The sequence below is a fragment of the Grampus griseus genome, assembly GCF_964374135.1.
Source record: "Grampus griseus genome assembly, chromosome: 12".
Taxonomy (NCBI): domain Eukaryota; kingdom Metazoa; phylum Chordata; class Mammalia; order Artiodactyla; family Delphinidae; genus Grampus; species Grampus griseus.
Window position 1 is genome coordinate 47,032,211 of NC_139006.1, and position 17,558 is coordinate 47,049,768.

Sequence of the window (17,558 nt, forward strand, 5' to 3'; positions counted from 1 at the left end):
GACCTTGGCTCTTTCCTCTCACCCATTTTCCGTTCGTGATGTCAGCAGAATCTCTTATTTCTACCTCCATCACTATTGCTCACCTGGTCTTTTCTCTCCATTACCATTATCTTCATCATCACTTCCCTGGGTTACTGAGACCACCTCCTCTCTGAAACCTCTGCCTCAAGTCTCACCTCTCCCTAGCGGGTTGCCTTTCACACACTAAGAAGACTCTGGGCAGCTCTGTTTGCTCCTTTGGGCAGTTAACAGGATGAGAAAGGGGTGAGGGCCCAGGGGTAGAATGTCACAGGATCTGTCCAAGGCCCAGCTAGTGTTTGAAGGACCATTGCTGTCAACAGAGATGGAGTAGAACCGAGTCTTGGCCATCTCTGAATGTCAGGCAAAGGACATTCGACTTTATTTAGCTGGCCATGGGGAGTGAGAGAAAGCTTTTGAAGAGAGATGTGATGTAATCAGAGGTATGCATTGAGAAGATTAATTTGGCAGTAGCTTATAGAAAAGATTATATGGAAAATAGATTAGCAGGAAGGAGACTAATTAAGACATACTTGCAAAAGACTATGTGATGATCAATGAAGGTTTGAATTCAGTTGGCAGCTATGGAAACAGAAAGTAAGAAATGGAGGAAATATTTTGGACATAGAAGTGCTATTACTTTTTGAAGTTTGGTGCCAAAGAGGGGGAGAATTCAAAAGTAACTCCTGAGGTCTTAGTCCTAACCAACCGAGCAGAGTAATGTCACTTGGAGAAAGAGTGATGGGGGAGGGGAGAAGGAGGGAGGTGATAGGCGATATGGGGCTCACATTTAGTCATGTTGTTGGAGGCCTTATTGGGATGCCCAGAGAGGCAGGAGATCAGGGGACAGATGAGTCAGGCCAGAAAATGGAGTTGGATGTTCTTACTCAGAGGATATAGAGCAGCTGTAGAGGAAAGGATCAAGATGAAAGGCTGCTGGGATACCTCTGGGTTTAGAGATGACAAGAACCTTTGGAGTAAAAACTATCTTGTAAGAGGGAAGTAGCAGGGAAACCAGACTGTCATCACTGCCGCGCGTGATAAGAAGGGAGAAGTGACTACTCTTTAGTGGTGATGGAAACGGAAGGATGGGAGGGAGGTGTCACATTGGGTGATGTGAGTTAGTTTTCAGGCATAAAGGAAGGAAAGAGGTGGGGAGAAGAGTAGGTAATGGATAATCTTAGAAGAAGACAAATTGATAAGATCAAGATCAAAGTGGGAACATTAGTCTAGAAAGGTGAAAAATGGGGGGGGGTGATTTAGAAAAAATCATGAACTCTCTCCTGAATGGGGGGATGAAAGCAGGAGGGTCACGGAATAGCTCATAGTAGAAATGAAGGTTAAAAGTTTAACACTAAATTAAAAATACCTAGAAATGGAAACAAGGAATCAGTAAGATTTGGATATGGATATAAGAATAATAGAGCTGAAATGAGGGTTACACAAGAATTAAATGAATTTTTTGAGGACATGATCAAGATAATTCTGTCACTTTTCCCTGAAGCAAGCTTAGCACATTGCCACCTTCCATAGGTGTCCTCCAATCAGATGGTGAGGGGACACTCGAATGGAGAAATGGCAGAAGATTAAGGAGAAGAGGTATCTAGGGTGCCTGGTGAGAGAGACACTGAAGACTGACCATGGGACACAGGCTGGGAGGGAAGGAAACACATCCCCAATGGGAGTGATGAGGGCTCCAGGGTTTCTTGGTAGATGGGAAATTTGGTACCACTAAAGAAAGCTCAAGGGAAATGCAGTCACTGGAGAGACCAGATTTCAGTTAAGATGAAGAGGTAGACAGAGCACTTGGGACACCAGCTAAGTGGAGTTTGGGCACAGGAGGATTGAAGTTTTCTGGAACTCAGTGGAAGGAATGGGCAGGGGTGTGATCTAAGTGGCAGTGAGCACGAGTGAACAGAAAAGCTGAAAAGGAAGAGAAGAGAGAGGAGTTTGCACCTGTAGGGATGCAGGAGAGCAAGACGATTTGTAGGTTAACCCCTTTTGCTCGTGTAGTAGGTCTCGAGGTCAAGTCAACTGGAAAAATCAATCATACTTCTGCATCTTTAAGTGATGAAGCAGATCGACCTAAGAATTCCCCCATTGTTACATTCTCACGGCCCAGTGGTCCAGGATGGCCTCTTCCAGGACACTAAGGACCTTGTTTTGGGAAAACATGGCTGCTGCTAGGACATCTGACTTGTGTTAAACTTGCATTTCTCCCTGGCCTCTGCCTTTAAATATTCAAATGACTGCTCTTTCCATAAATGAGAACTTCAGTTTACTTGGCTGTTGTTTTAGTTCACTGCCTTCTGTCTTTCTGTTGAGGAGCACCTGTCTAATCTTCTCAGGTTCTAAATACTGGAGAACCATCTACCACTACATCTTCAACACCCTATTCCTCTGGTCTCTGCCTGCTTAGCACTGTCTGTTGTATCCGTCCCTTCCTTCTAGGTGACACCACACCAGCCCGACTACTATTGTTGACATTGTAAGAGGGGCTTTTGCTAAGATCGGTGTCTCCTGGTGGACCCCAGCTGGCCATCTCCCTAGGGGGCATTTCCTGGGTGAATTTGCCAATTCACATGGGCTGACCAATGTCCAAAGTCAACTGTGCAGGCTCAGAACCACCGTTTCATCTGAAATCTCAGAGATGGACTCTCGCGACCAAGCTCACAAAGACTGAAATATAAATGAGAATTCAGTGTAGTGACATCCCATAAAAAAACCTATCAGCCCCACAGGCCAGAATGACGGATAATTTCTGTACTTCTGTGGGAAGTCTTTGTGACACTCTTCCCTACACCAGGGAAAATCCTGTTTGTAAAACTATAAATCTTCATGCCAAACAACAAATATTACAACTTCCTTTTTTTTTTTTTTTTTTTTTTTTTTTGTGGTATGCGGGCCTCTCACTGTTGCGGCCTCTCCCTTTGCGGAGCACAGGCTCCGGATGCGCAGGCTCAGCGGCCATGGCTCAGGGGCCCAGCCACTCTGCGGCATGTGGGATCTTCCCAGACCGGGGCACGAACCCGTGTCCCCTGCATCGGCAGGCGGACTCTCAACCACTGTGTCACCAGAGAAGCCCACAACTTCCCTTTTACTTCCTTCAACTGCTAACGAATCTCAGGGATAACTTCCATTTTCTCACTTTGTATATGCTAGTAGATTCCATGAGATTACAGCCATGCCATGCTGGCCTGGGGTCCATTCCATCTCTTTCCTCAGAGTTCTTAACCTCATTGTATGTAAAATTAAATACAGTACAAAGGAACTCAATAACACTGAAATGACACTTTAAAATATTTTTCAAATTGTGATATAATATGTGTGCATCTTTATTAATTACAAAATCTAGCACTGGGTCTAATAACTACCATAACTTCAAAGTAGTGATGAGCATAAAGAATATTTTAAAAGCTATCCACCCAGTAGATGTATATGAAAATATATGTGATTTCCATTGGTGACAAAGTCACAGGTACTGCTAATAACTACTTTTGGTTTGTTGTCTACATTTATAATTTAAGGAAATGCTGAATTTCAGTCAGGGATTTGTATAAATAAAGATGTAATTTTTTCCCATCCAATATCACAGGTTTTCCGATTTTACCCACAGACACCAACAGTTTGTGGACCCCAGGTTAAGAATCCCTATTAAGATGACTTGGCATGTCTCTGCTTTTCTACATTACATGCTGGTTTTATAATGTGTTTCTCACATCACAGTTTCTAAGTTCTTTAGGCAATTCATTCCAGTCTATATATACTACCTACAGTTCTCAGATACATTCTCCATCTTTTTAAGAACATGAGATAATCATCAAAAACTGGAAACTGAAGTATCCACCAAATGCTGAATGGATAAACACATTGTGGTATATCCATTCAAATGAGTACTACTCATAAATTAACAGGAAAATTAATGAAACATGCAGCAACATGGATGAAGAAAAAGAATTATATTAACACAAAGAAGGCTACAAAAGGCTAATCAAAAGGCTACATACTGTATGATTCCATTTATATGGTTGCCTGCATGGGCAATAAAAGAATGGGAAACAAAGGAAAAGGCTTTTTCCATATTTATTCAGCCATCCCCGGAGGAAAGACACACTAGATAAGACAGAAACAAGCATTCCGAGCACAAGAAAACTGTAGTCTGTTGTGAAGTAAGGAAATTTTCTAGGCTCTCCCGTAGGCTGGATGAAATAGTCTCAAAAAATTAGTCAAGTCCCTTTGCTCTAATTCCTTGCTTACTCAGCAACCATCTGACTATTAATTAAATTGGTATTATGGTTTTAAAATGAAGCTTTTACGATTATCTTACTATTAATGGAATCCTCAGGGCTTAGTCACCTCAAGGGGAGCTGACGAAATTGAATTCTTCAGCCTGCAAAGATCCAGGGCCCCAAAACACTGTCTTCCCCCCCTACCCATCCCCCTCCTTCATGAGACCCAGTCCAAACTCCTGGTCAACCAACTCTCCACTCTGGCTAATCAGCTTACTCACAAGAATATTAGTGGGCATTTCAGGGTCAACAGATCACTGGCTAGCAGTTGACATGCACCCTCAGAAAATAAATGAAGAAGAAAGAATTTATCTATGATATTTTTAAAAATTAATAGATAAACTTGTCCCTTAGAAGGGAGACGGCAGAAGAACCTTAAACAGAGAGCAGTCCTGAGCTGTTCATTAACTACCACATATTTCCGTAGTAAAAGGAGGAATAGCATCATCAAATGAGTCTCTTTTTTACCTCAGCTAAACATCTAGGCTTCAGCCCCATGCTCAGAATGTGAAGAAAAACAGTACATGGCTAAGAAAAGACATACATTTATAGCAGAAATGTTTCACTACTGCACCTTTGTTTTCTGGCGCTTGATCCTACTGCTGTTGATATCCACCCTACAGAACACTGTTTCTACAGCAACCACTTAAGGCTCCAGGAATGTGGTGACCCTTGACCTTAATTCATCCCTCTTGGTGGACCTCATGTAACCATCTTTCTAAAAGAGCTTTCACAAACTCAGATAAACACGGAACGGCAGGCCCTCTTATCTTTGGGAGTTTATGTTTATCCCTATAACCCTCTTTCATCACAAATTGCTTGTCAGGTAAGAAACATTGGACTTTTCTTGTATTTGTCACTGCCATTTGTTCCATACCAGCATTCCTTTGACCAAGAATGCGTTCCCACTCTCTTCATTTCTTCCTTCCTCCTCAGCTTTGCTCTTCTCTCACCTAAAACACCATAAGCTTCTTCTCCTGAGGCTCTCTTACTTTTACTTCACATTTATCTACATTTGCTCTTTAGGTCTCTGGCAGAATTTTCTCTTCTTTTTATATTAAAAATCATCTCTATCTCTGTAAGTTATTGATGATCCCACAATCAGATTCGGGATGCTCCCTGTACTCTCACTTTCCCTCTACCTCCTTATCTTGTTCAAGTTCAAATTCTGCTAATGATTTCCAGGTCAATGATAGTTCAGAAGACAAGCAAGTCAAAGTGGCCAAGGGCATGAGGCTTGGAGGGTGTGCTACTGCAGTGAATAACGGAATCTACTATTAGGGGGTGTAAATGGATGGAGTGGGGGTGTAACTAACATGAGGAGATAGATCAGGCATAAATATAAGTTCCTGTATTTAGGTGAAAATTCATAAATGGTAACCGCAGGAGGATATCACCTCACACCTGTTAGAATGGCTATCATAAAGAAGAAAAGAGATAATAAATGTTTGCAAGGATGTAAAGAAAAGGGAATCTTTGTGCACTGTCGCACTGCGGATGGAATGTAAATTGGTACAGCAACTATGGAAACAGTATGGAGTTTCCTCAAAAAATGTAAAATAGACCTAGCATACAATCCAGCAATCCCACTTCTGGCTATATATCCAAAGGACATGAGAAATGGCTCTCCAAGAGATACCTGCACTCCCGTGTTCAGCATTATTCACAACAGCCTAGATATGGAAACAGCCTCAGTCTCTGTCTAGGGGTGAATGGATAAAGAATCTGTGGTATGTATGTACACAATGGAATATTATTCAGCCATGAGAAAGAAGGGAATCCTGCCATTTACAACAACATGGATGGACCTCGAGGGCATGGTGTTAAGTGAGATAAGCCAGACAGAGAAAGACAAATATTGTATGACCTCACTCATATGTAGAATCTAAAAAAGTTAAACTCATAGAAACAGAGAATAAAAAGTGGTTGCCAGGGGCTGAGGGGTGGAAGAAATAGGAGAGTTTGGTGAAAGAGTACAAACTCACAACTATAAGATAAATAAGGTCTGAAGACCTAACGTAAAACATGGTGACTATAGTTGATAACACTGTCTTATATAATTGAAGTCTGCTAAGAGAGTAGAACTTAAATGTTCTCACTAAAAAAAAAAAAAGATAAATATGTGAAGTGATGGGTGTGTTCATTAACTAGATGGTGGAATCCTTTCACAATGTATACATATATCAAATCACCACTATGTACACTTTAAATATCTTAAAATTTCATTTGTCAATTATACCTCAATAAAGTTGAAAATAAGGTTCATAAATGAAAAAAGCAGAGGTGATGGATAATATATGGTGATTTTTGATCATTGCGACCAAGAGGTCATGACGGGTAGTGTTATGTTGCGGGGAATGTGGTCGCAGCTATTACAGTTACACATGCGTTCAGGATGCATCATTTGCAGTAGAGTATCTTCCAAAGAAGGTTACTGTCTCAAAGTCCCGTGTACCGTCCTGATTCTACCTGGAGCACGTATCCAGTTCACAGCATCACATTTGAAAAGAAGCACTGACCACCGATGGGAGTGTATCAGAGGAGGAAGTTCTGGGTGATAAGGATTCTGGGAAACGTGTCTGAAAAGGAATCATTCAAAGAAGTTGGAATGTCTATTTGGCAAATAGAAAATAAGCTGTCATTCATCACTCAAATGGCTGTCAGGAGACCAGCAATTTCAAACTCAAATTTCCAGGAGGCCAGGCAGGAACATAGATGAGAGAAACGAGACATGTATAAGGAGAGAAAAGAGCTCAAGTGTGAGAGTGCCACTAGAGATGCTACCTAGCCTCAGAGTCGAAGGAGAGGCCTGGTTGTTGTGATGTCTGAGAATGACAGCCTGAAGATTACCGTCACCTGTGAGAATAGGCCTAATGCTACATCCTTTTCTGCTTTCTCAAGAGAAGCCAGAAATCCACATTTTCATGCAATATGTCTCAATTTTTAATTTTAACAACTATTTCAAAAAAACTTTAAAGACAGATTCCTCAGGCCAAACATAACATGTCTATGGGCTGGTGGCAGCCCAGGGTTGCCAGGTCATGATGTCTATGGGACACATTTCTTGGTTTTAACAGAAAGTAGTGCAAAGATGCATAGATGGAAGATTGACTTGGGACATGAGAGCACGTTCGAATGTTTAGAATTCACAGTCAGAAAACAGACTCTCCACCCAAGCTCTGAGCATTGGGAAATAGTCCAGAGAATAGTAGATGACAATATATGAAAGATATAAGAGAAAGGATTTTCTCCTTAGCAGAGATGTTGAACTAAATTATAATTATACTTTATACCAGAATAGTGGCTTACAGGTTATCAAGCGCTTTTGTATTATCTCATGTAAAAAGTTATTAGAATAGTTCTTTGAAGTAGAAAAGTACGTATTTCTGTTTTACAAATGCATGAGCTGGGTATCTGAGATATTACATAATTCACAGAAGGTCACCCTGGAAACCGGGCAAGAGAATTAGGACTCAGGTCATCGAACTTCAAATTCAAAACTCTTTCCAGTGCTACTTCAGAGTCAGACTCTAAGGCTATGAGATACCATTCCTAGCTATGCTCTGAACTGGATTTGCTCCTTTGTTGTTTTTCTGTGGTCAGTTTCCTCCCCTGCACATTTCCGTATTCCTGGAATATCTTCCTGTTCCTTACACTACTCCCTGAAAGCCCTTATCCTTCACCACCTCTTGTCCAGTTTCTTCCAAGCTGTCACCTAAAGGAATGCTCCCCCAACTCTCTGTGCTCCAAACTGGACTCACCCTTGACATGTGATTGTCCAAAATTTTTGTCTATCTTCTTTACATCTTCTACATATACCTCTTTATCAGGACAAAACCTGTCTTAACCCATAACAAAGCCACATGCACTTTTGTGCACACACATACACACAAGAGCTGGTACTTGATCAATGAATCATCAAATGATTATAATTGCTGGACTTGTAAACTGGTCAGGAGAAAGAGAACCTTTTGTCAACCATGGCTTCTAATTCTCACAGCCATTTCTACTTCCTTCCAGAAACTTTGATTCTGACAAAAGCCAGCTGGGTAGCCTTGTTTCTGCACATTCAGTGCAGGAGAGGCCATAAAACCAGATATCTGGTTCTTTGTATTTCAGGCTCGTGGATGCCATTTTGAAAAGTGTCATTATTCCTTGGGTCGAGAACCTTGTCTCAGAAGAACACAAAAATCATGGAGAAATTGCTAAGTTAAGCTTCCAAATGACTTAGTTTGGCTGAAACATAGGTTTTTCAAATGTAAGCACTGCCAAAGGTTTCTCCTCGTTGACTTATGGATATAGCTCGAGTGCAACGATGCTTTCTGGTGCACTATATTTAAGCCTGTGTAGCCAAATGTCATTCCATGTGAAATAAGTTATTACAGTTTGCATCTATCACTTAAAATGAATGATAAAATGTATAGAAAATGGAAAACATGCATAGAAATAATAGGTAGGGAGGAATAAAATCTCCAAGAATGTTGCTGCATCCAGCCATGCATGGAGAAGGGTATTTTTGTTTGTTTTGATTGTTTTGTTTTGGTCATCTAGCTGGTCAAATGACCTGTTAAGAATATTTCATAGAGCTAATGTTCTGATGCTCTAATCTGTCTAGGCAAGTTTCATATTTGTGTGGGTTATTTATTCTCCCTTTGTTGACTAAGTCAGTAGTCAGAATCAGCAGGTTTGGAGTCAGGTTGGCAGGGCTCAGGAGGCTGGCTGGGGAGAAGTGAGTATAAAAGCCCGAAGCTGGGAGCAGCCCTTCTCAGAGACCCACCAGTCCTCGGCAGAATGGCTTCTTCCCGTCTGTTCCTCCCTTGCCTCGCTGGACTGGTATTTGTGTCTGAGGCTAGCCCTGTGGTGAGTGTTCGACTCTTTGAAATCCTTTCATGTGTCTCCTGTGGACGAAGTAGAAGGGACTCCTTCCTGCTTTGCCAACCAGCTTTTGTTAGTAGGGCCAGGGCACCCAGCATCTATTTTTAAACATCATTGATTCAAACTTCAAAAACAATGAAATTCTGCAGAGCTCACTGAACTGGGGCTTGGATCCTGGGCGCTCTCCTTTATGGCTTTGCAGTGGTGCCTCAATTTCCTCAGATAAATGGTAGAAATAAAGATCCGATATTCCAGAAGCTGTTACTATTGAGTTTTCAGAAGCTTGACATTTGGTAAAGTTGATTTCCCTTTAGCTAATCAAAAAGTATGTAGTGATTAACCTCTGAAAGGCTTGGCAGACAACGTTCTAGTCAGATATCTAACTCTTAAATCCTGAGAATTCCCTGGTGGCCCAGTGGTTAGGCCCCGGCCCTTTCACTGCTGCGGGCCCCGGGTTGACCCCTGGTTGGGGAACTAAGATCCCGCAAGCTATGCAGTACAGCCAAAAAGAAAAAGAAAAAAAATTCTTAAATCCCCTAGGAGAATTAACTAAAACTATAAAAAGGGTCATGAAATCATCTGACATTATTTTACAGCAACTAGTAAGAGGGAATCACTACAGCAACAACTGAGTAAAATGCTCTCAGGAAAAACTATTTAGTCCCATGGCACAGTACATCTTTGCAGTAATTCCACTCAAATGACGAGGCTTACTGAAGCAACTGTTCTCAGAGGGCCTATTTGCTCCCTTCAAGTTCATTATACACGCCCCCGCTGGAGCACAGCATGTCCAGAGGCAGAAACCATTCCTTCTTCGGAGACAATCACGTCTTTGCTACACTGAGTGAGGGAAGCTCATTAACCATCAACACTTCCGTAGCTGGAAATGGGATTCGCGTGTCCTTTCTGCCTCGCTCCAAATCGAAGGTCACAAAGGACGCATCCTGTCACTCTGACCAACTTTGTTGACTTGTCACTTGTTTTCTCTCTGCCCAGGCCTCTGGTGAATCCAAGTGTCCTCTGATGGTCAAAGTCCTAGATGTGGTCCAGGGCATTCCTGCTGTGAACGTGGGCGTGCAAGTGTTCAAAAAGGCTGCTGACGAGACCTGGGAGCCGTTTGCCTCGGGGTGAGCTGCCCGGGGAACCCAGATGGAGGACTTGGTTATATCTTCCCGTTCCCCCGCCACTTGTTAGAGAGAGGGGCTCACATTGTTACCAGAAGGGGGGCCCCTTCCAGGGCCCAAGAGTGGACTCTCATCTAACACTCGGAAATGAATTGTCCAAGGAGACTTTATTGGGAAGGGGCGCCCGGGTGGAGAGCAGCAGGGTAAGGGAACCCAGGAGGACTGCTCTGCCACGTGGTTCGCAGTCTCAGGGCTTATGGTGATGGGATTAGTTTCCGGCTGTCTCTGGCCAATCATCTTGCTTGTGCCCATATTTGGTCTGACTCAGGATCCTTCCTGGTGGCAGGCACATCTCTCTGCCAAGATGGATTGTAGCTCGAGGGTTTCTGGGAGGTCGGCAGGACCTATGGGCTGGCTTCTGGCCCCTCTCGGGTTCTTCCGATTAGTTTTCTGAGGCAGTGCCGTGTTCCTTATCGGGACCTCCTGTTGTGAGACAACTCATGCAAGCAGTTATTGTCGTACCTGGCCAAGGCGGGCGGTTTCGGTCAAAGGGTCCCTAACAACATCATTCACCAAAGGTCCACCAAGTAAACTGAAAATGTGGGCAGAGGGAAGGTGGATTCTGAGAAGGATGCCCTCTTGCCTTGTTCAGCTGCAAGTGACCAGGATCCTGAACAGCATTCCGGGCAGCTTCCTACTCCCCCCTACACTTCACCACATCTTGGGGTCATGAACCACGTGAAAAGGGTGATGAAAACTATGAACTCCATGCCCAGAAAAATACACATATACACACATACAAAAACGTGTATATAATTTCAGGAATTCCAGATGCCTTGATGCCCTTGCATAACACTCCTTGTCTTGGAATGTTAGGAAAGATGTAGAATTTGTGTTGATTTATTAATGAAAGGAATGGAATCGAGGGGCTGCATGGAGGAGGTGACTGTCTGTAGTGTATCTGGATCATCCAGAGTCCAGAGCTGTTGTCTAGCAAACCCTGGTGGAGCATCTACTCTGTGAGGCTGGGGCTATCGAGCTCCATAGGAAAAGACACAGAAGAGAAAGACACGTGACAGCAAGCACAGCCACAGATCAGCGTCACCATGCCCCACCGCTGGGAGCCCAAATGACTTCTCACCTTCACCAGATGCTCTATAACTTTCACAGAGTTCTTCCACCTCCACTAGCAAGAGTTTCAAAGAACATGCACATTAGTAAAATCTAAACCAACCAACTAAAAGAATGAACAACGAAGAAACACTCAGTACCAAGCGATACTGCTAAGTGTTTCTGTCCCCTGAGAAGAGAGTTTCTGTGGGTTTTCAATGAATCCCAAGAATCACATGATGATTCTTGAAATAGAATTTTTTCTTTTTTTTTTTTTACACATGATGATTCTTCATCCATCATTGGGAAGGTCATTTTCTTTAGTGTGGTTTCCACTGAGTTTTTATTTGTTAGTTCACTTATGTTTCTATAAGATGCCAAGAACACTGTGGAAATGCCAAGTTAAGAGAATATTCTAAGCATGAGACAGAACGGATGCTAAAAACATTCAGATGAAAATAAAGAAAGAAAGAAAGAAAAGAAAAAAAACAACATTCAGATGTTTGTGGGAATTTTTTTTCTGATGATAAGACAAAAAAGGGAAATCCAATATTTTCTTCCTGGCAAGGAAGAAAGGTGGGAGGCTAATGAACAGTCAATAAAGACAACTTCCATTTTTACCTGTCTTAGTTTTTGCTATCTAATGGAGAGTGATTTCTAACACCAGCCATTGAGTAGGTACTTACATGGAAACAGAAATTGCCTAGTTTAAAAACAAAAAGGAGTTACCTAGTATTTGTTGACGGCAAAGAGTTACCAAGGAGCTTAATCATATAAACAATGAAAAAGTCAGATATGGGTTTCTCCTTGTATTTTGGGGTTCCCATCATGTGTACAAATGATACCGCCTCTGGAAGATACCCTCACACAACAGGGGAGAGAAGTGAGGCCCCCAGGTTCCCCAAGGGAACCGCAGTCAGAGAAGCTTATGGCCACTTCCAGGGGTAGTTACGAACCTTCGCCCAAACACCAACCCTGAATCGTAATGACTTTTTTTTTTTTTAATGTTAACTGTCTGGCAATTAGTCTGCTAAAACCTAAATTGGAACATGTAGACACAGAAGTACGTTGAAAAGATTTTTAGCTTTCGGGAAAGGAAACCCATTGCAATAAAACGTCAAACAGTCTTTTCAACTGACAGCAAGAACTCCTCTCAGTTTTCTACGTATGAACAAAATCCCGTCACATCAAATTATCCAACAAGTTAATAAAAACAGATTTTCCTGAAACTGCACATCATTTAAGTCCTCCAAATTAGCGGCAGTCAGCTCAATCTGCCCTTGGTGGTTCCCCAGGGACTATGGACCCGTCGGTCAGGCTGGCTCTGCTGCAGGCTACCTGGGTGCCAGGTGGGCCCCAGGGAGGTCACAGCTTCAGTAACTGCCTTCCTGAGTGGCCTGGGCTGTCCCTCCTCCCCCACCATGATGGTTAGAGCTTCTTTGACCTTCCCACGCCTCACCCACAAGCCCCAAGTTAGCCCAGTTCAAACGCTTCCCTGAGTTTCTAGATGTTCCTCTATCTCCTGCCATTGGCCTGGAACCAGGGTTTTCATCTCCAATTTCCCCCTCAAAACACTGAGGGGACAAGGCCCCTTGCTGGGGAAGCCGTTTACTTCCCTCCTTACTTTGTACTGTATGGGGAAGTGGCCAAAAATGTGTTTTTTGTTTATTAGTAATGGGTCCTGTTGGACTGAATGACTTAAGAATGTGTCTATTGCAATTAAAAGAGGTATCGTGTTTATATTAATGCTTTAAAGTTTGGTTACTCTGGCAGCATCAGTTTACAGGAGTGTAAATAGATGATAATGAATGCAGTGAAGGATCCCACGTTAAAAGTGTACCTCTCTAGAAAACGTCAGTGTGGTTTTTTTCTTTTCTTTTTTTTACTGGAGTAAAATTGGTTTACAATGTTGTGTTAGTTTCTGCTGTACAACGAAGTGAATCAGCTATACGTATACATATATCGCCTCCCTCTTGGACCTCCCTCCCACCCCCCATCCCAGCCATCTAGGTCACCACAGAGCACCGAGCTGAGCTCCCTGTGCTATACAGCAGGTTTCCACCAGCTATCTATTTTACACATGGTAGCGTATTTATGACACAAGGTAGTGTATTTATGCGTAATGACTTTTTTGAAGTGAAACCTCATAAGAGAAAAAATCTACAATGAGCTTTTTGAAATATTCCTGACAAATTTCCTGTCAGTTAATTTTACAGTTACTAGAATTTTCCCTGTCCTGACCTAGTTGAGAAAAAAAAAAATATATATATATATATATACACATATATATATAATCACATACACAAACTGCACTTGTGTGTGTGCATGTGTGTGTGTGTGTGGTGTCACCTCAAAATGGCATTTATTCCCTCAATGCCTAACTTAACGTGGACTTTTGCACCTTCTAGGAAAACCAGTGAATTTGGGGAGCTCCATGGGCTCACAACAGATGAAAAACTTGTAGAAGGAATATACAAGTAGAATTAGACACCAAATCCTACTGGAAGTCACTTGGCTTTTCCCCTTTCCATGAATAGGCAGAGGTGAGTGGATGGATGCTTGTGTTGTTTTTTATTTTTTGTTTGTTTTCAATCCCAGAAAACGTACCGTTTGCACTTTGCACCCCTTGGAAAAGTCAGAAGGAACGTACTGTACTAGCACAGCTTCCCTTTCCCATTTCTACAATCAAAAATCCACAAAACTCTGAAAAGCAAACTTTTTCTCTCTTTGATGATAACTCATTTAGTAACATGACCTGAACTTACAAGATGCTCTTTAGAGATTTCATTCCTTCCACTGAATCCTATTGTCTGCTGAAGAAATATTAATATGTTGGATTATTAGGCAACCCTCCAGACCCCACTTAGGGTGTTATACAGCAAAAAATAAGTGCATCATTTTACTTCTCTAAAATCTGACAATTTTTTCATTCCAAAACACATCTGGCTTCCAGAGGTTTGGATAAGTGATTTCGGACAATGCATACAGAGACAGTAAATTCATAATAGCAACACAATAGATAACAGTTTTCAAGCATATACTACCACTGTTTTCTATATTTAACCTACGTGATCTCTGTAAACAACCCATGGGAGCCATTCCTATTATTATCCTTATTTTACAGGTGAAGAAAGTAAGGCACAGGGAAGTTAAATAACTTGCCAAGGTCACGGGGCCAGTAAGGGGAAGAGCAGTAATATTTACCACCAGGGCCCAGGCTGGGTTTAGCCTCCAGGTGTGCCTCAGCTTTCTTCCTGTGAGAAGTCACGCTAGAAAAAATAATAATAATAAAAATAAAGCCACATTTGTAACCCTTGTTTCACACTCTACTCCTCTGCCTATGAGGTAGTGGGAACCTCAAAGTTATCCATGGGCCCAATCTCCTTGTCTGTAATAATTCCTTAAGTCGTGTTAAACAGATGGCTGCCGTGGAAATAGAATCCAGACATGTCGGTCAGCGTTAAAGGTCAACTAATTACGTGAGCAATTAGGAGCTCTGTGATTTCCCTCGGTCAGGTTAGGGCCACCCTGATTTTTAGTGTGAATCTCCCAAAAAAAGAGAGAGACCTGATTATACAGGCGGGAGTAAAGCATCTGCTGGAAAGGGCTGCGCAAGGCTCCAGCGGCTTAGCTGGCCAGCATATCTGGAGTTTTGCCTTTTGCTCACACTGCTCCAGAAAACAAAATAAGAAAGTAAAACTAATGTCTTTGGACTTGGAGTGGTCCCTCTGTCTGTGACTCACATTTGGAGGCTCTGCTGAAAAGCAATCCGGTCCGTGTTCCCTCCTAGGTGGTGTTCACAGCCAACGAGTCTGGCCACCGCCACTATACCATCATGGCCCTGCTCAGCCCCTGCACCTACTCCACCACGGCCCTCATCAGCGGCCCCAAGGAGTGAGGGGCACCTGCTTCGGTGGACCTGCAGGATGAGGGACAGGACTTCGTGTAACCAACAGCATTCCATTTTTATTAAAGCAGGGCTCTCACTTTATAGGCTATGTTAGAAACTCGGGCAGAGACAATAAAACATTCCTATTACAGCACTTCCCATCTCACCATTTGATCTTGCTTTTTTTTATTCCCCTGTTGTCCTCTCGAATAAAAAAAAGGAACCAAATTTGACAGAAATGCAAAGGAACTCAAAGAACATCTCCGGCTGAACTCTGGGGGAAATCCAAATTTCCAATGTTTTCCAAGCTAAGCACATATTTGACCTCGTCCGCAGCTATTAAAAACACACATTCTGAAAATGAGAGAGCTTTCTTTTCCTCTCACCTTTGGTGAATAGCAAAAGGCAAATTCTAAGGGTCCTCTTCTTTATTATGTGCATTTCCTTTAAGTGCTTCGCTGATTTCAAGAGTAGCCCAGCTCCACCGGGACAGACTTACAGTGACTCAAGCCCTCTAATCTGGTTCAAAATGACCAGAGCCCACAGGCAGCTGACTTGGGGATGTGATCAGAGAACCCTCGCACCCCCAACTCACTTGGACTAACCCGAAATTCATGTACTGAGAGATTGCTGTACGCCAAGCATTCCTTTAGATGCTTTGAACCTAAATAAGATCCAGTGCCTGCGTAAAAAGCTCTCACATTCTTTTAAGAAGATAACTATGTCAACGTGATTTGACAAGGGCTATGGCCCAAGGCACCATACCTTGGCAGGAGGGTGGGAAAGAGGGAGTAGCAAACAGCCTGGAGAAGTCAGAGAGGGACTCGGAATAAGTTGCACTTGTTTGAAATTTGACTCTTAGCCATTTATCGGGTAGAAAAGGAGGACGTATTCTAAGTAAGGAGAGCAGAGATTGCAAGAGCAGGCCAAGGGAAAGAGCTTGATAAATTGAGAGAACAGATGGGGGATTAGAATATTGGATCATAGTGGGTATTGAGGTGCACTAGGTTGTGCTACTGTAACAAACAACCCCAAATCTCTGTGCCTGAACACAAAGTTTATTTCTCATGAGTGCGAAGTCCAGTGCAGAAGTTCATGTTCTGGTGACCCTCCACATGGAGGTGGCTTTCCTCCACATGGTGACTCAGGGCCCCAGTTTGATTTATTTTGTGGCTTCAAGGGACACCTAGTCAGCAGGCTGGAGGAAGAAATTATGGTATTAGCTACCTCTGCACTGAAGTGTCACACATGATTCTCCCTGACATTTCACAGGCCAGAACTAGTTACACGGTCCCATTCAGATGCACTGAGCAATATGGTCCCCAGCTGAGAGTCATTTCCCAGAACAACTCTACAGTCTGGAAAAAAGCACTAATCTGTGTTGGTCAACAACCATCTCTGTCACAGTAGGGCTGGGAGTGGTGGGAAATGAGGCTGGAGTGGAGGCTGATGGCCCTGACGTCACCTTGATTTGGGGCTTCTACCCTCCAGAACTGAGAGAGAGAACCATGTGTCTCTGCCTTCCTATGGCTGCCTTCTTACTGGATTATAATCTCTTTTATTTTTTAAATATACATTTTATTGTGGTAAAAAAACACATAAAATTTATCATCTTAACCATTTTTAAGTGTTCAGTTTGTAGTGCTAAGTATTTTCACATTATTGTGAAACAGATCTCCAGAACTTTTTCATCTTGCAAATCTGAAACTCTATACCCATTAAACAACAACTCCCCTTTGCCCCCTCCACATGGCCCCTGGGGACTACCATTCTGTCTTCTGTGTCTATGAGTTTGACTACTTTAGATCCTCATATAAGTAGAATCAAACAGTATTTGTCTTTTTGTGACAAGTGTGACCTCATTTTAACCAATTACATCTCCCATGACCCCATTTCAAAATAAAATCACATTCTGAGGTACTGGAGGTTAGGACTTAAACATATATTTTGAGGGGGACACAATTTAACTCATAACACTTGTCTTTCATGACATTGACACTTTTGAACAGTACTGATATCCGTTATTTTGGAGAACCACCCTCAGTCTGGACTCACCTGGCATTTTTTCAGGATTGGACTGAAATTATTGTTTTTGGTAAGAATACCACAGAAGTGATATCAGTGTTCATCTGAGTGCGTTATAGTTAGGAGTTGATGTTGTCAATATGTCATATTCTATGTCCCGTTTTTGATCAACAGAAAGTCTCATGTATTGTGCTGGTGTGGGTGGGAAGGAAATATCTCATAGCAGCA

General features: G+C 42.5%; 1 protein-coding gene across 1 annotated transcript; it reads left to right on the plus strand.

Moving 5' to 3' along the window:
• Positions 1–9,098: 9,098 nt before the first annotated feature.
• TTR (transthyretin) lies at positions 9,099–15,314 on the plus strand (the record flags this gene model as incomplete). Its single annotated transcript, XM_082668326.1, is given in 6 exon segments — positions 9,099–9,167; positions 10,179–10,309; positions 13,825–13,892; positions 13,895–13,950; positions 13,954–13,959; positions 15,207–15,314. Coding segments are annotated over 6 exon segments (438 nt in total).
• Between the last annotated feature and the right edge of the window lie 2,244 nt (positions 15,315–17,558).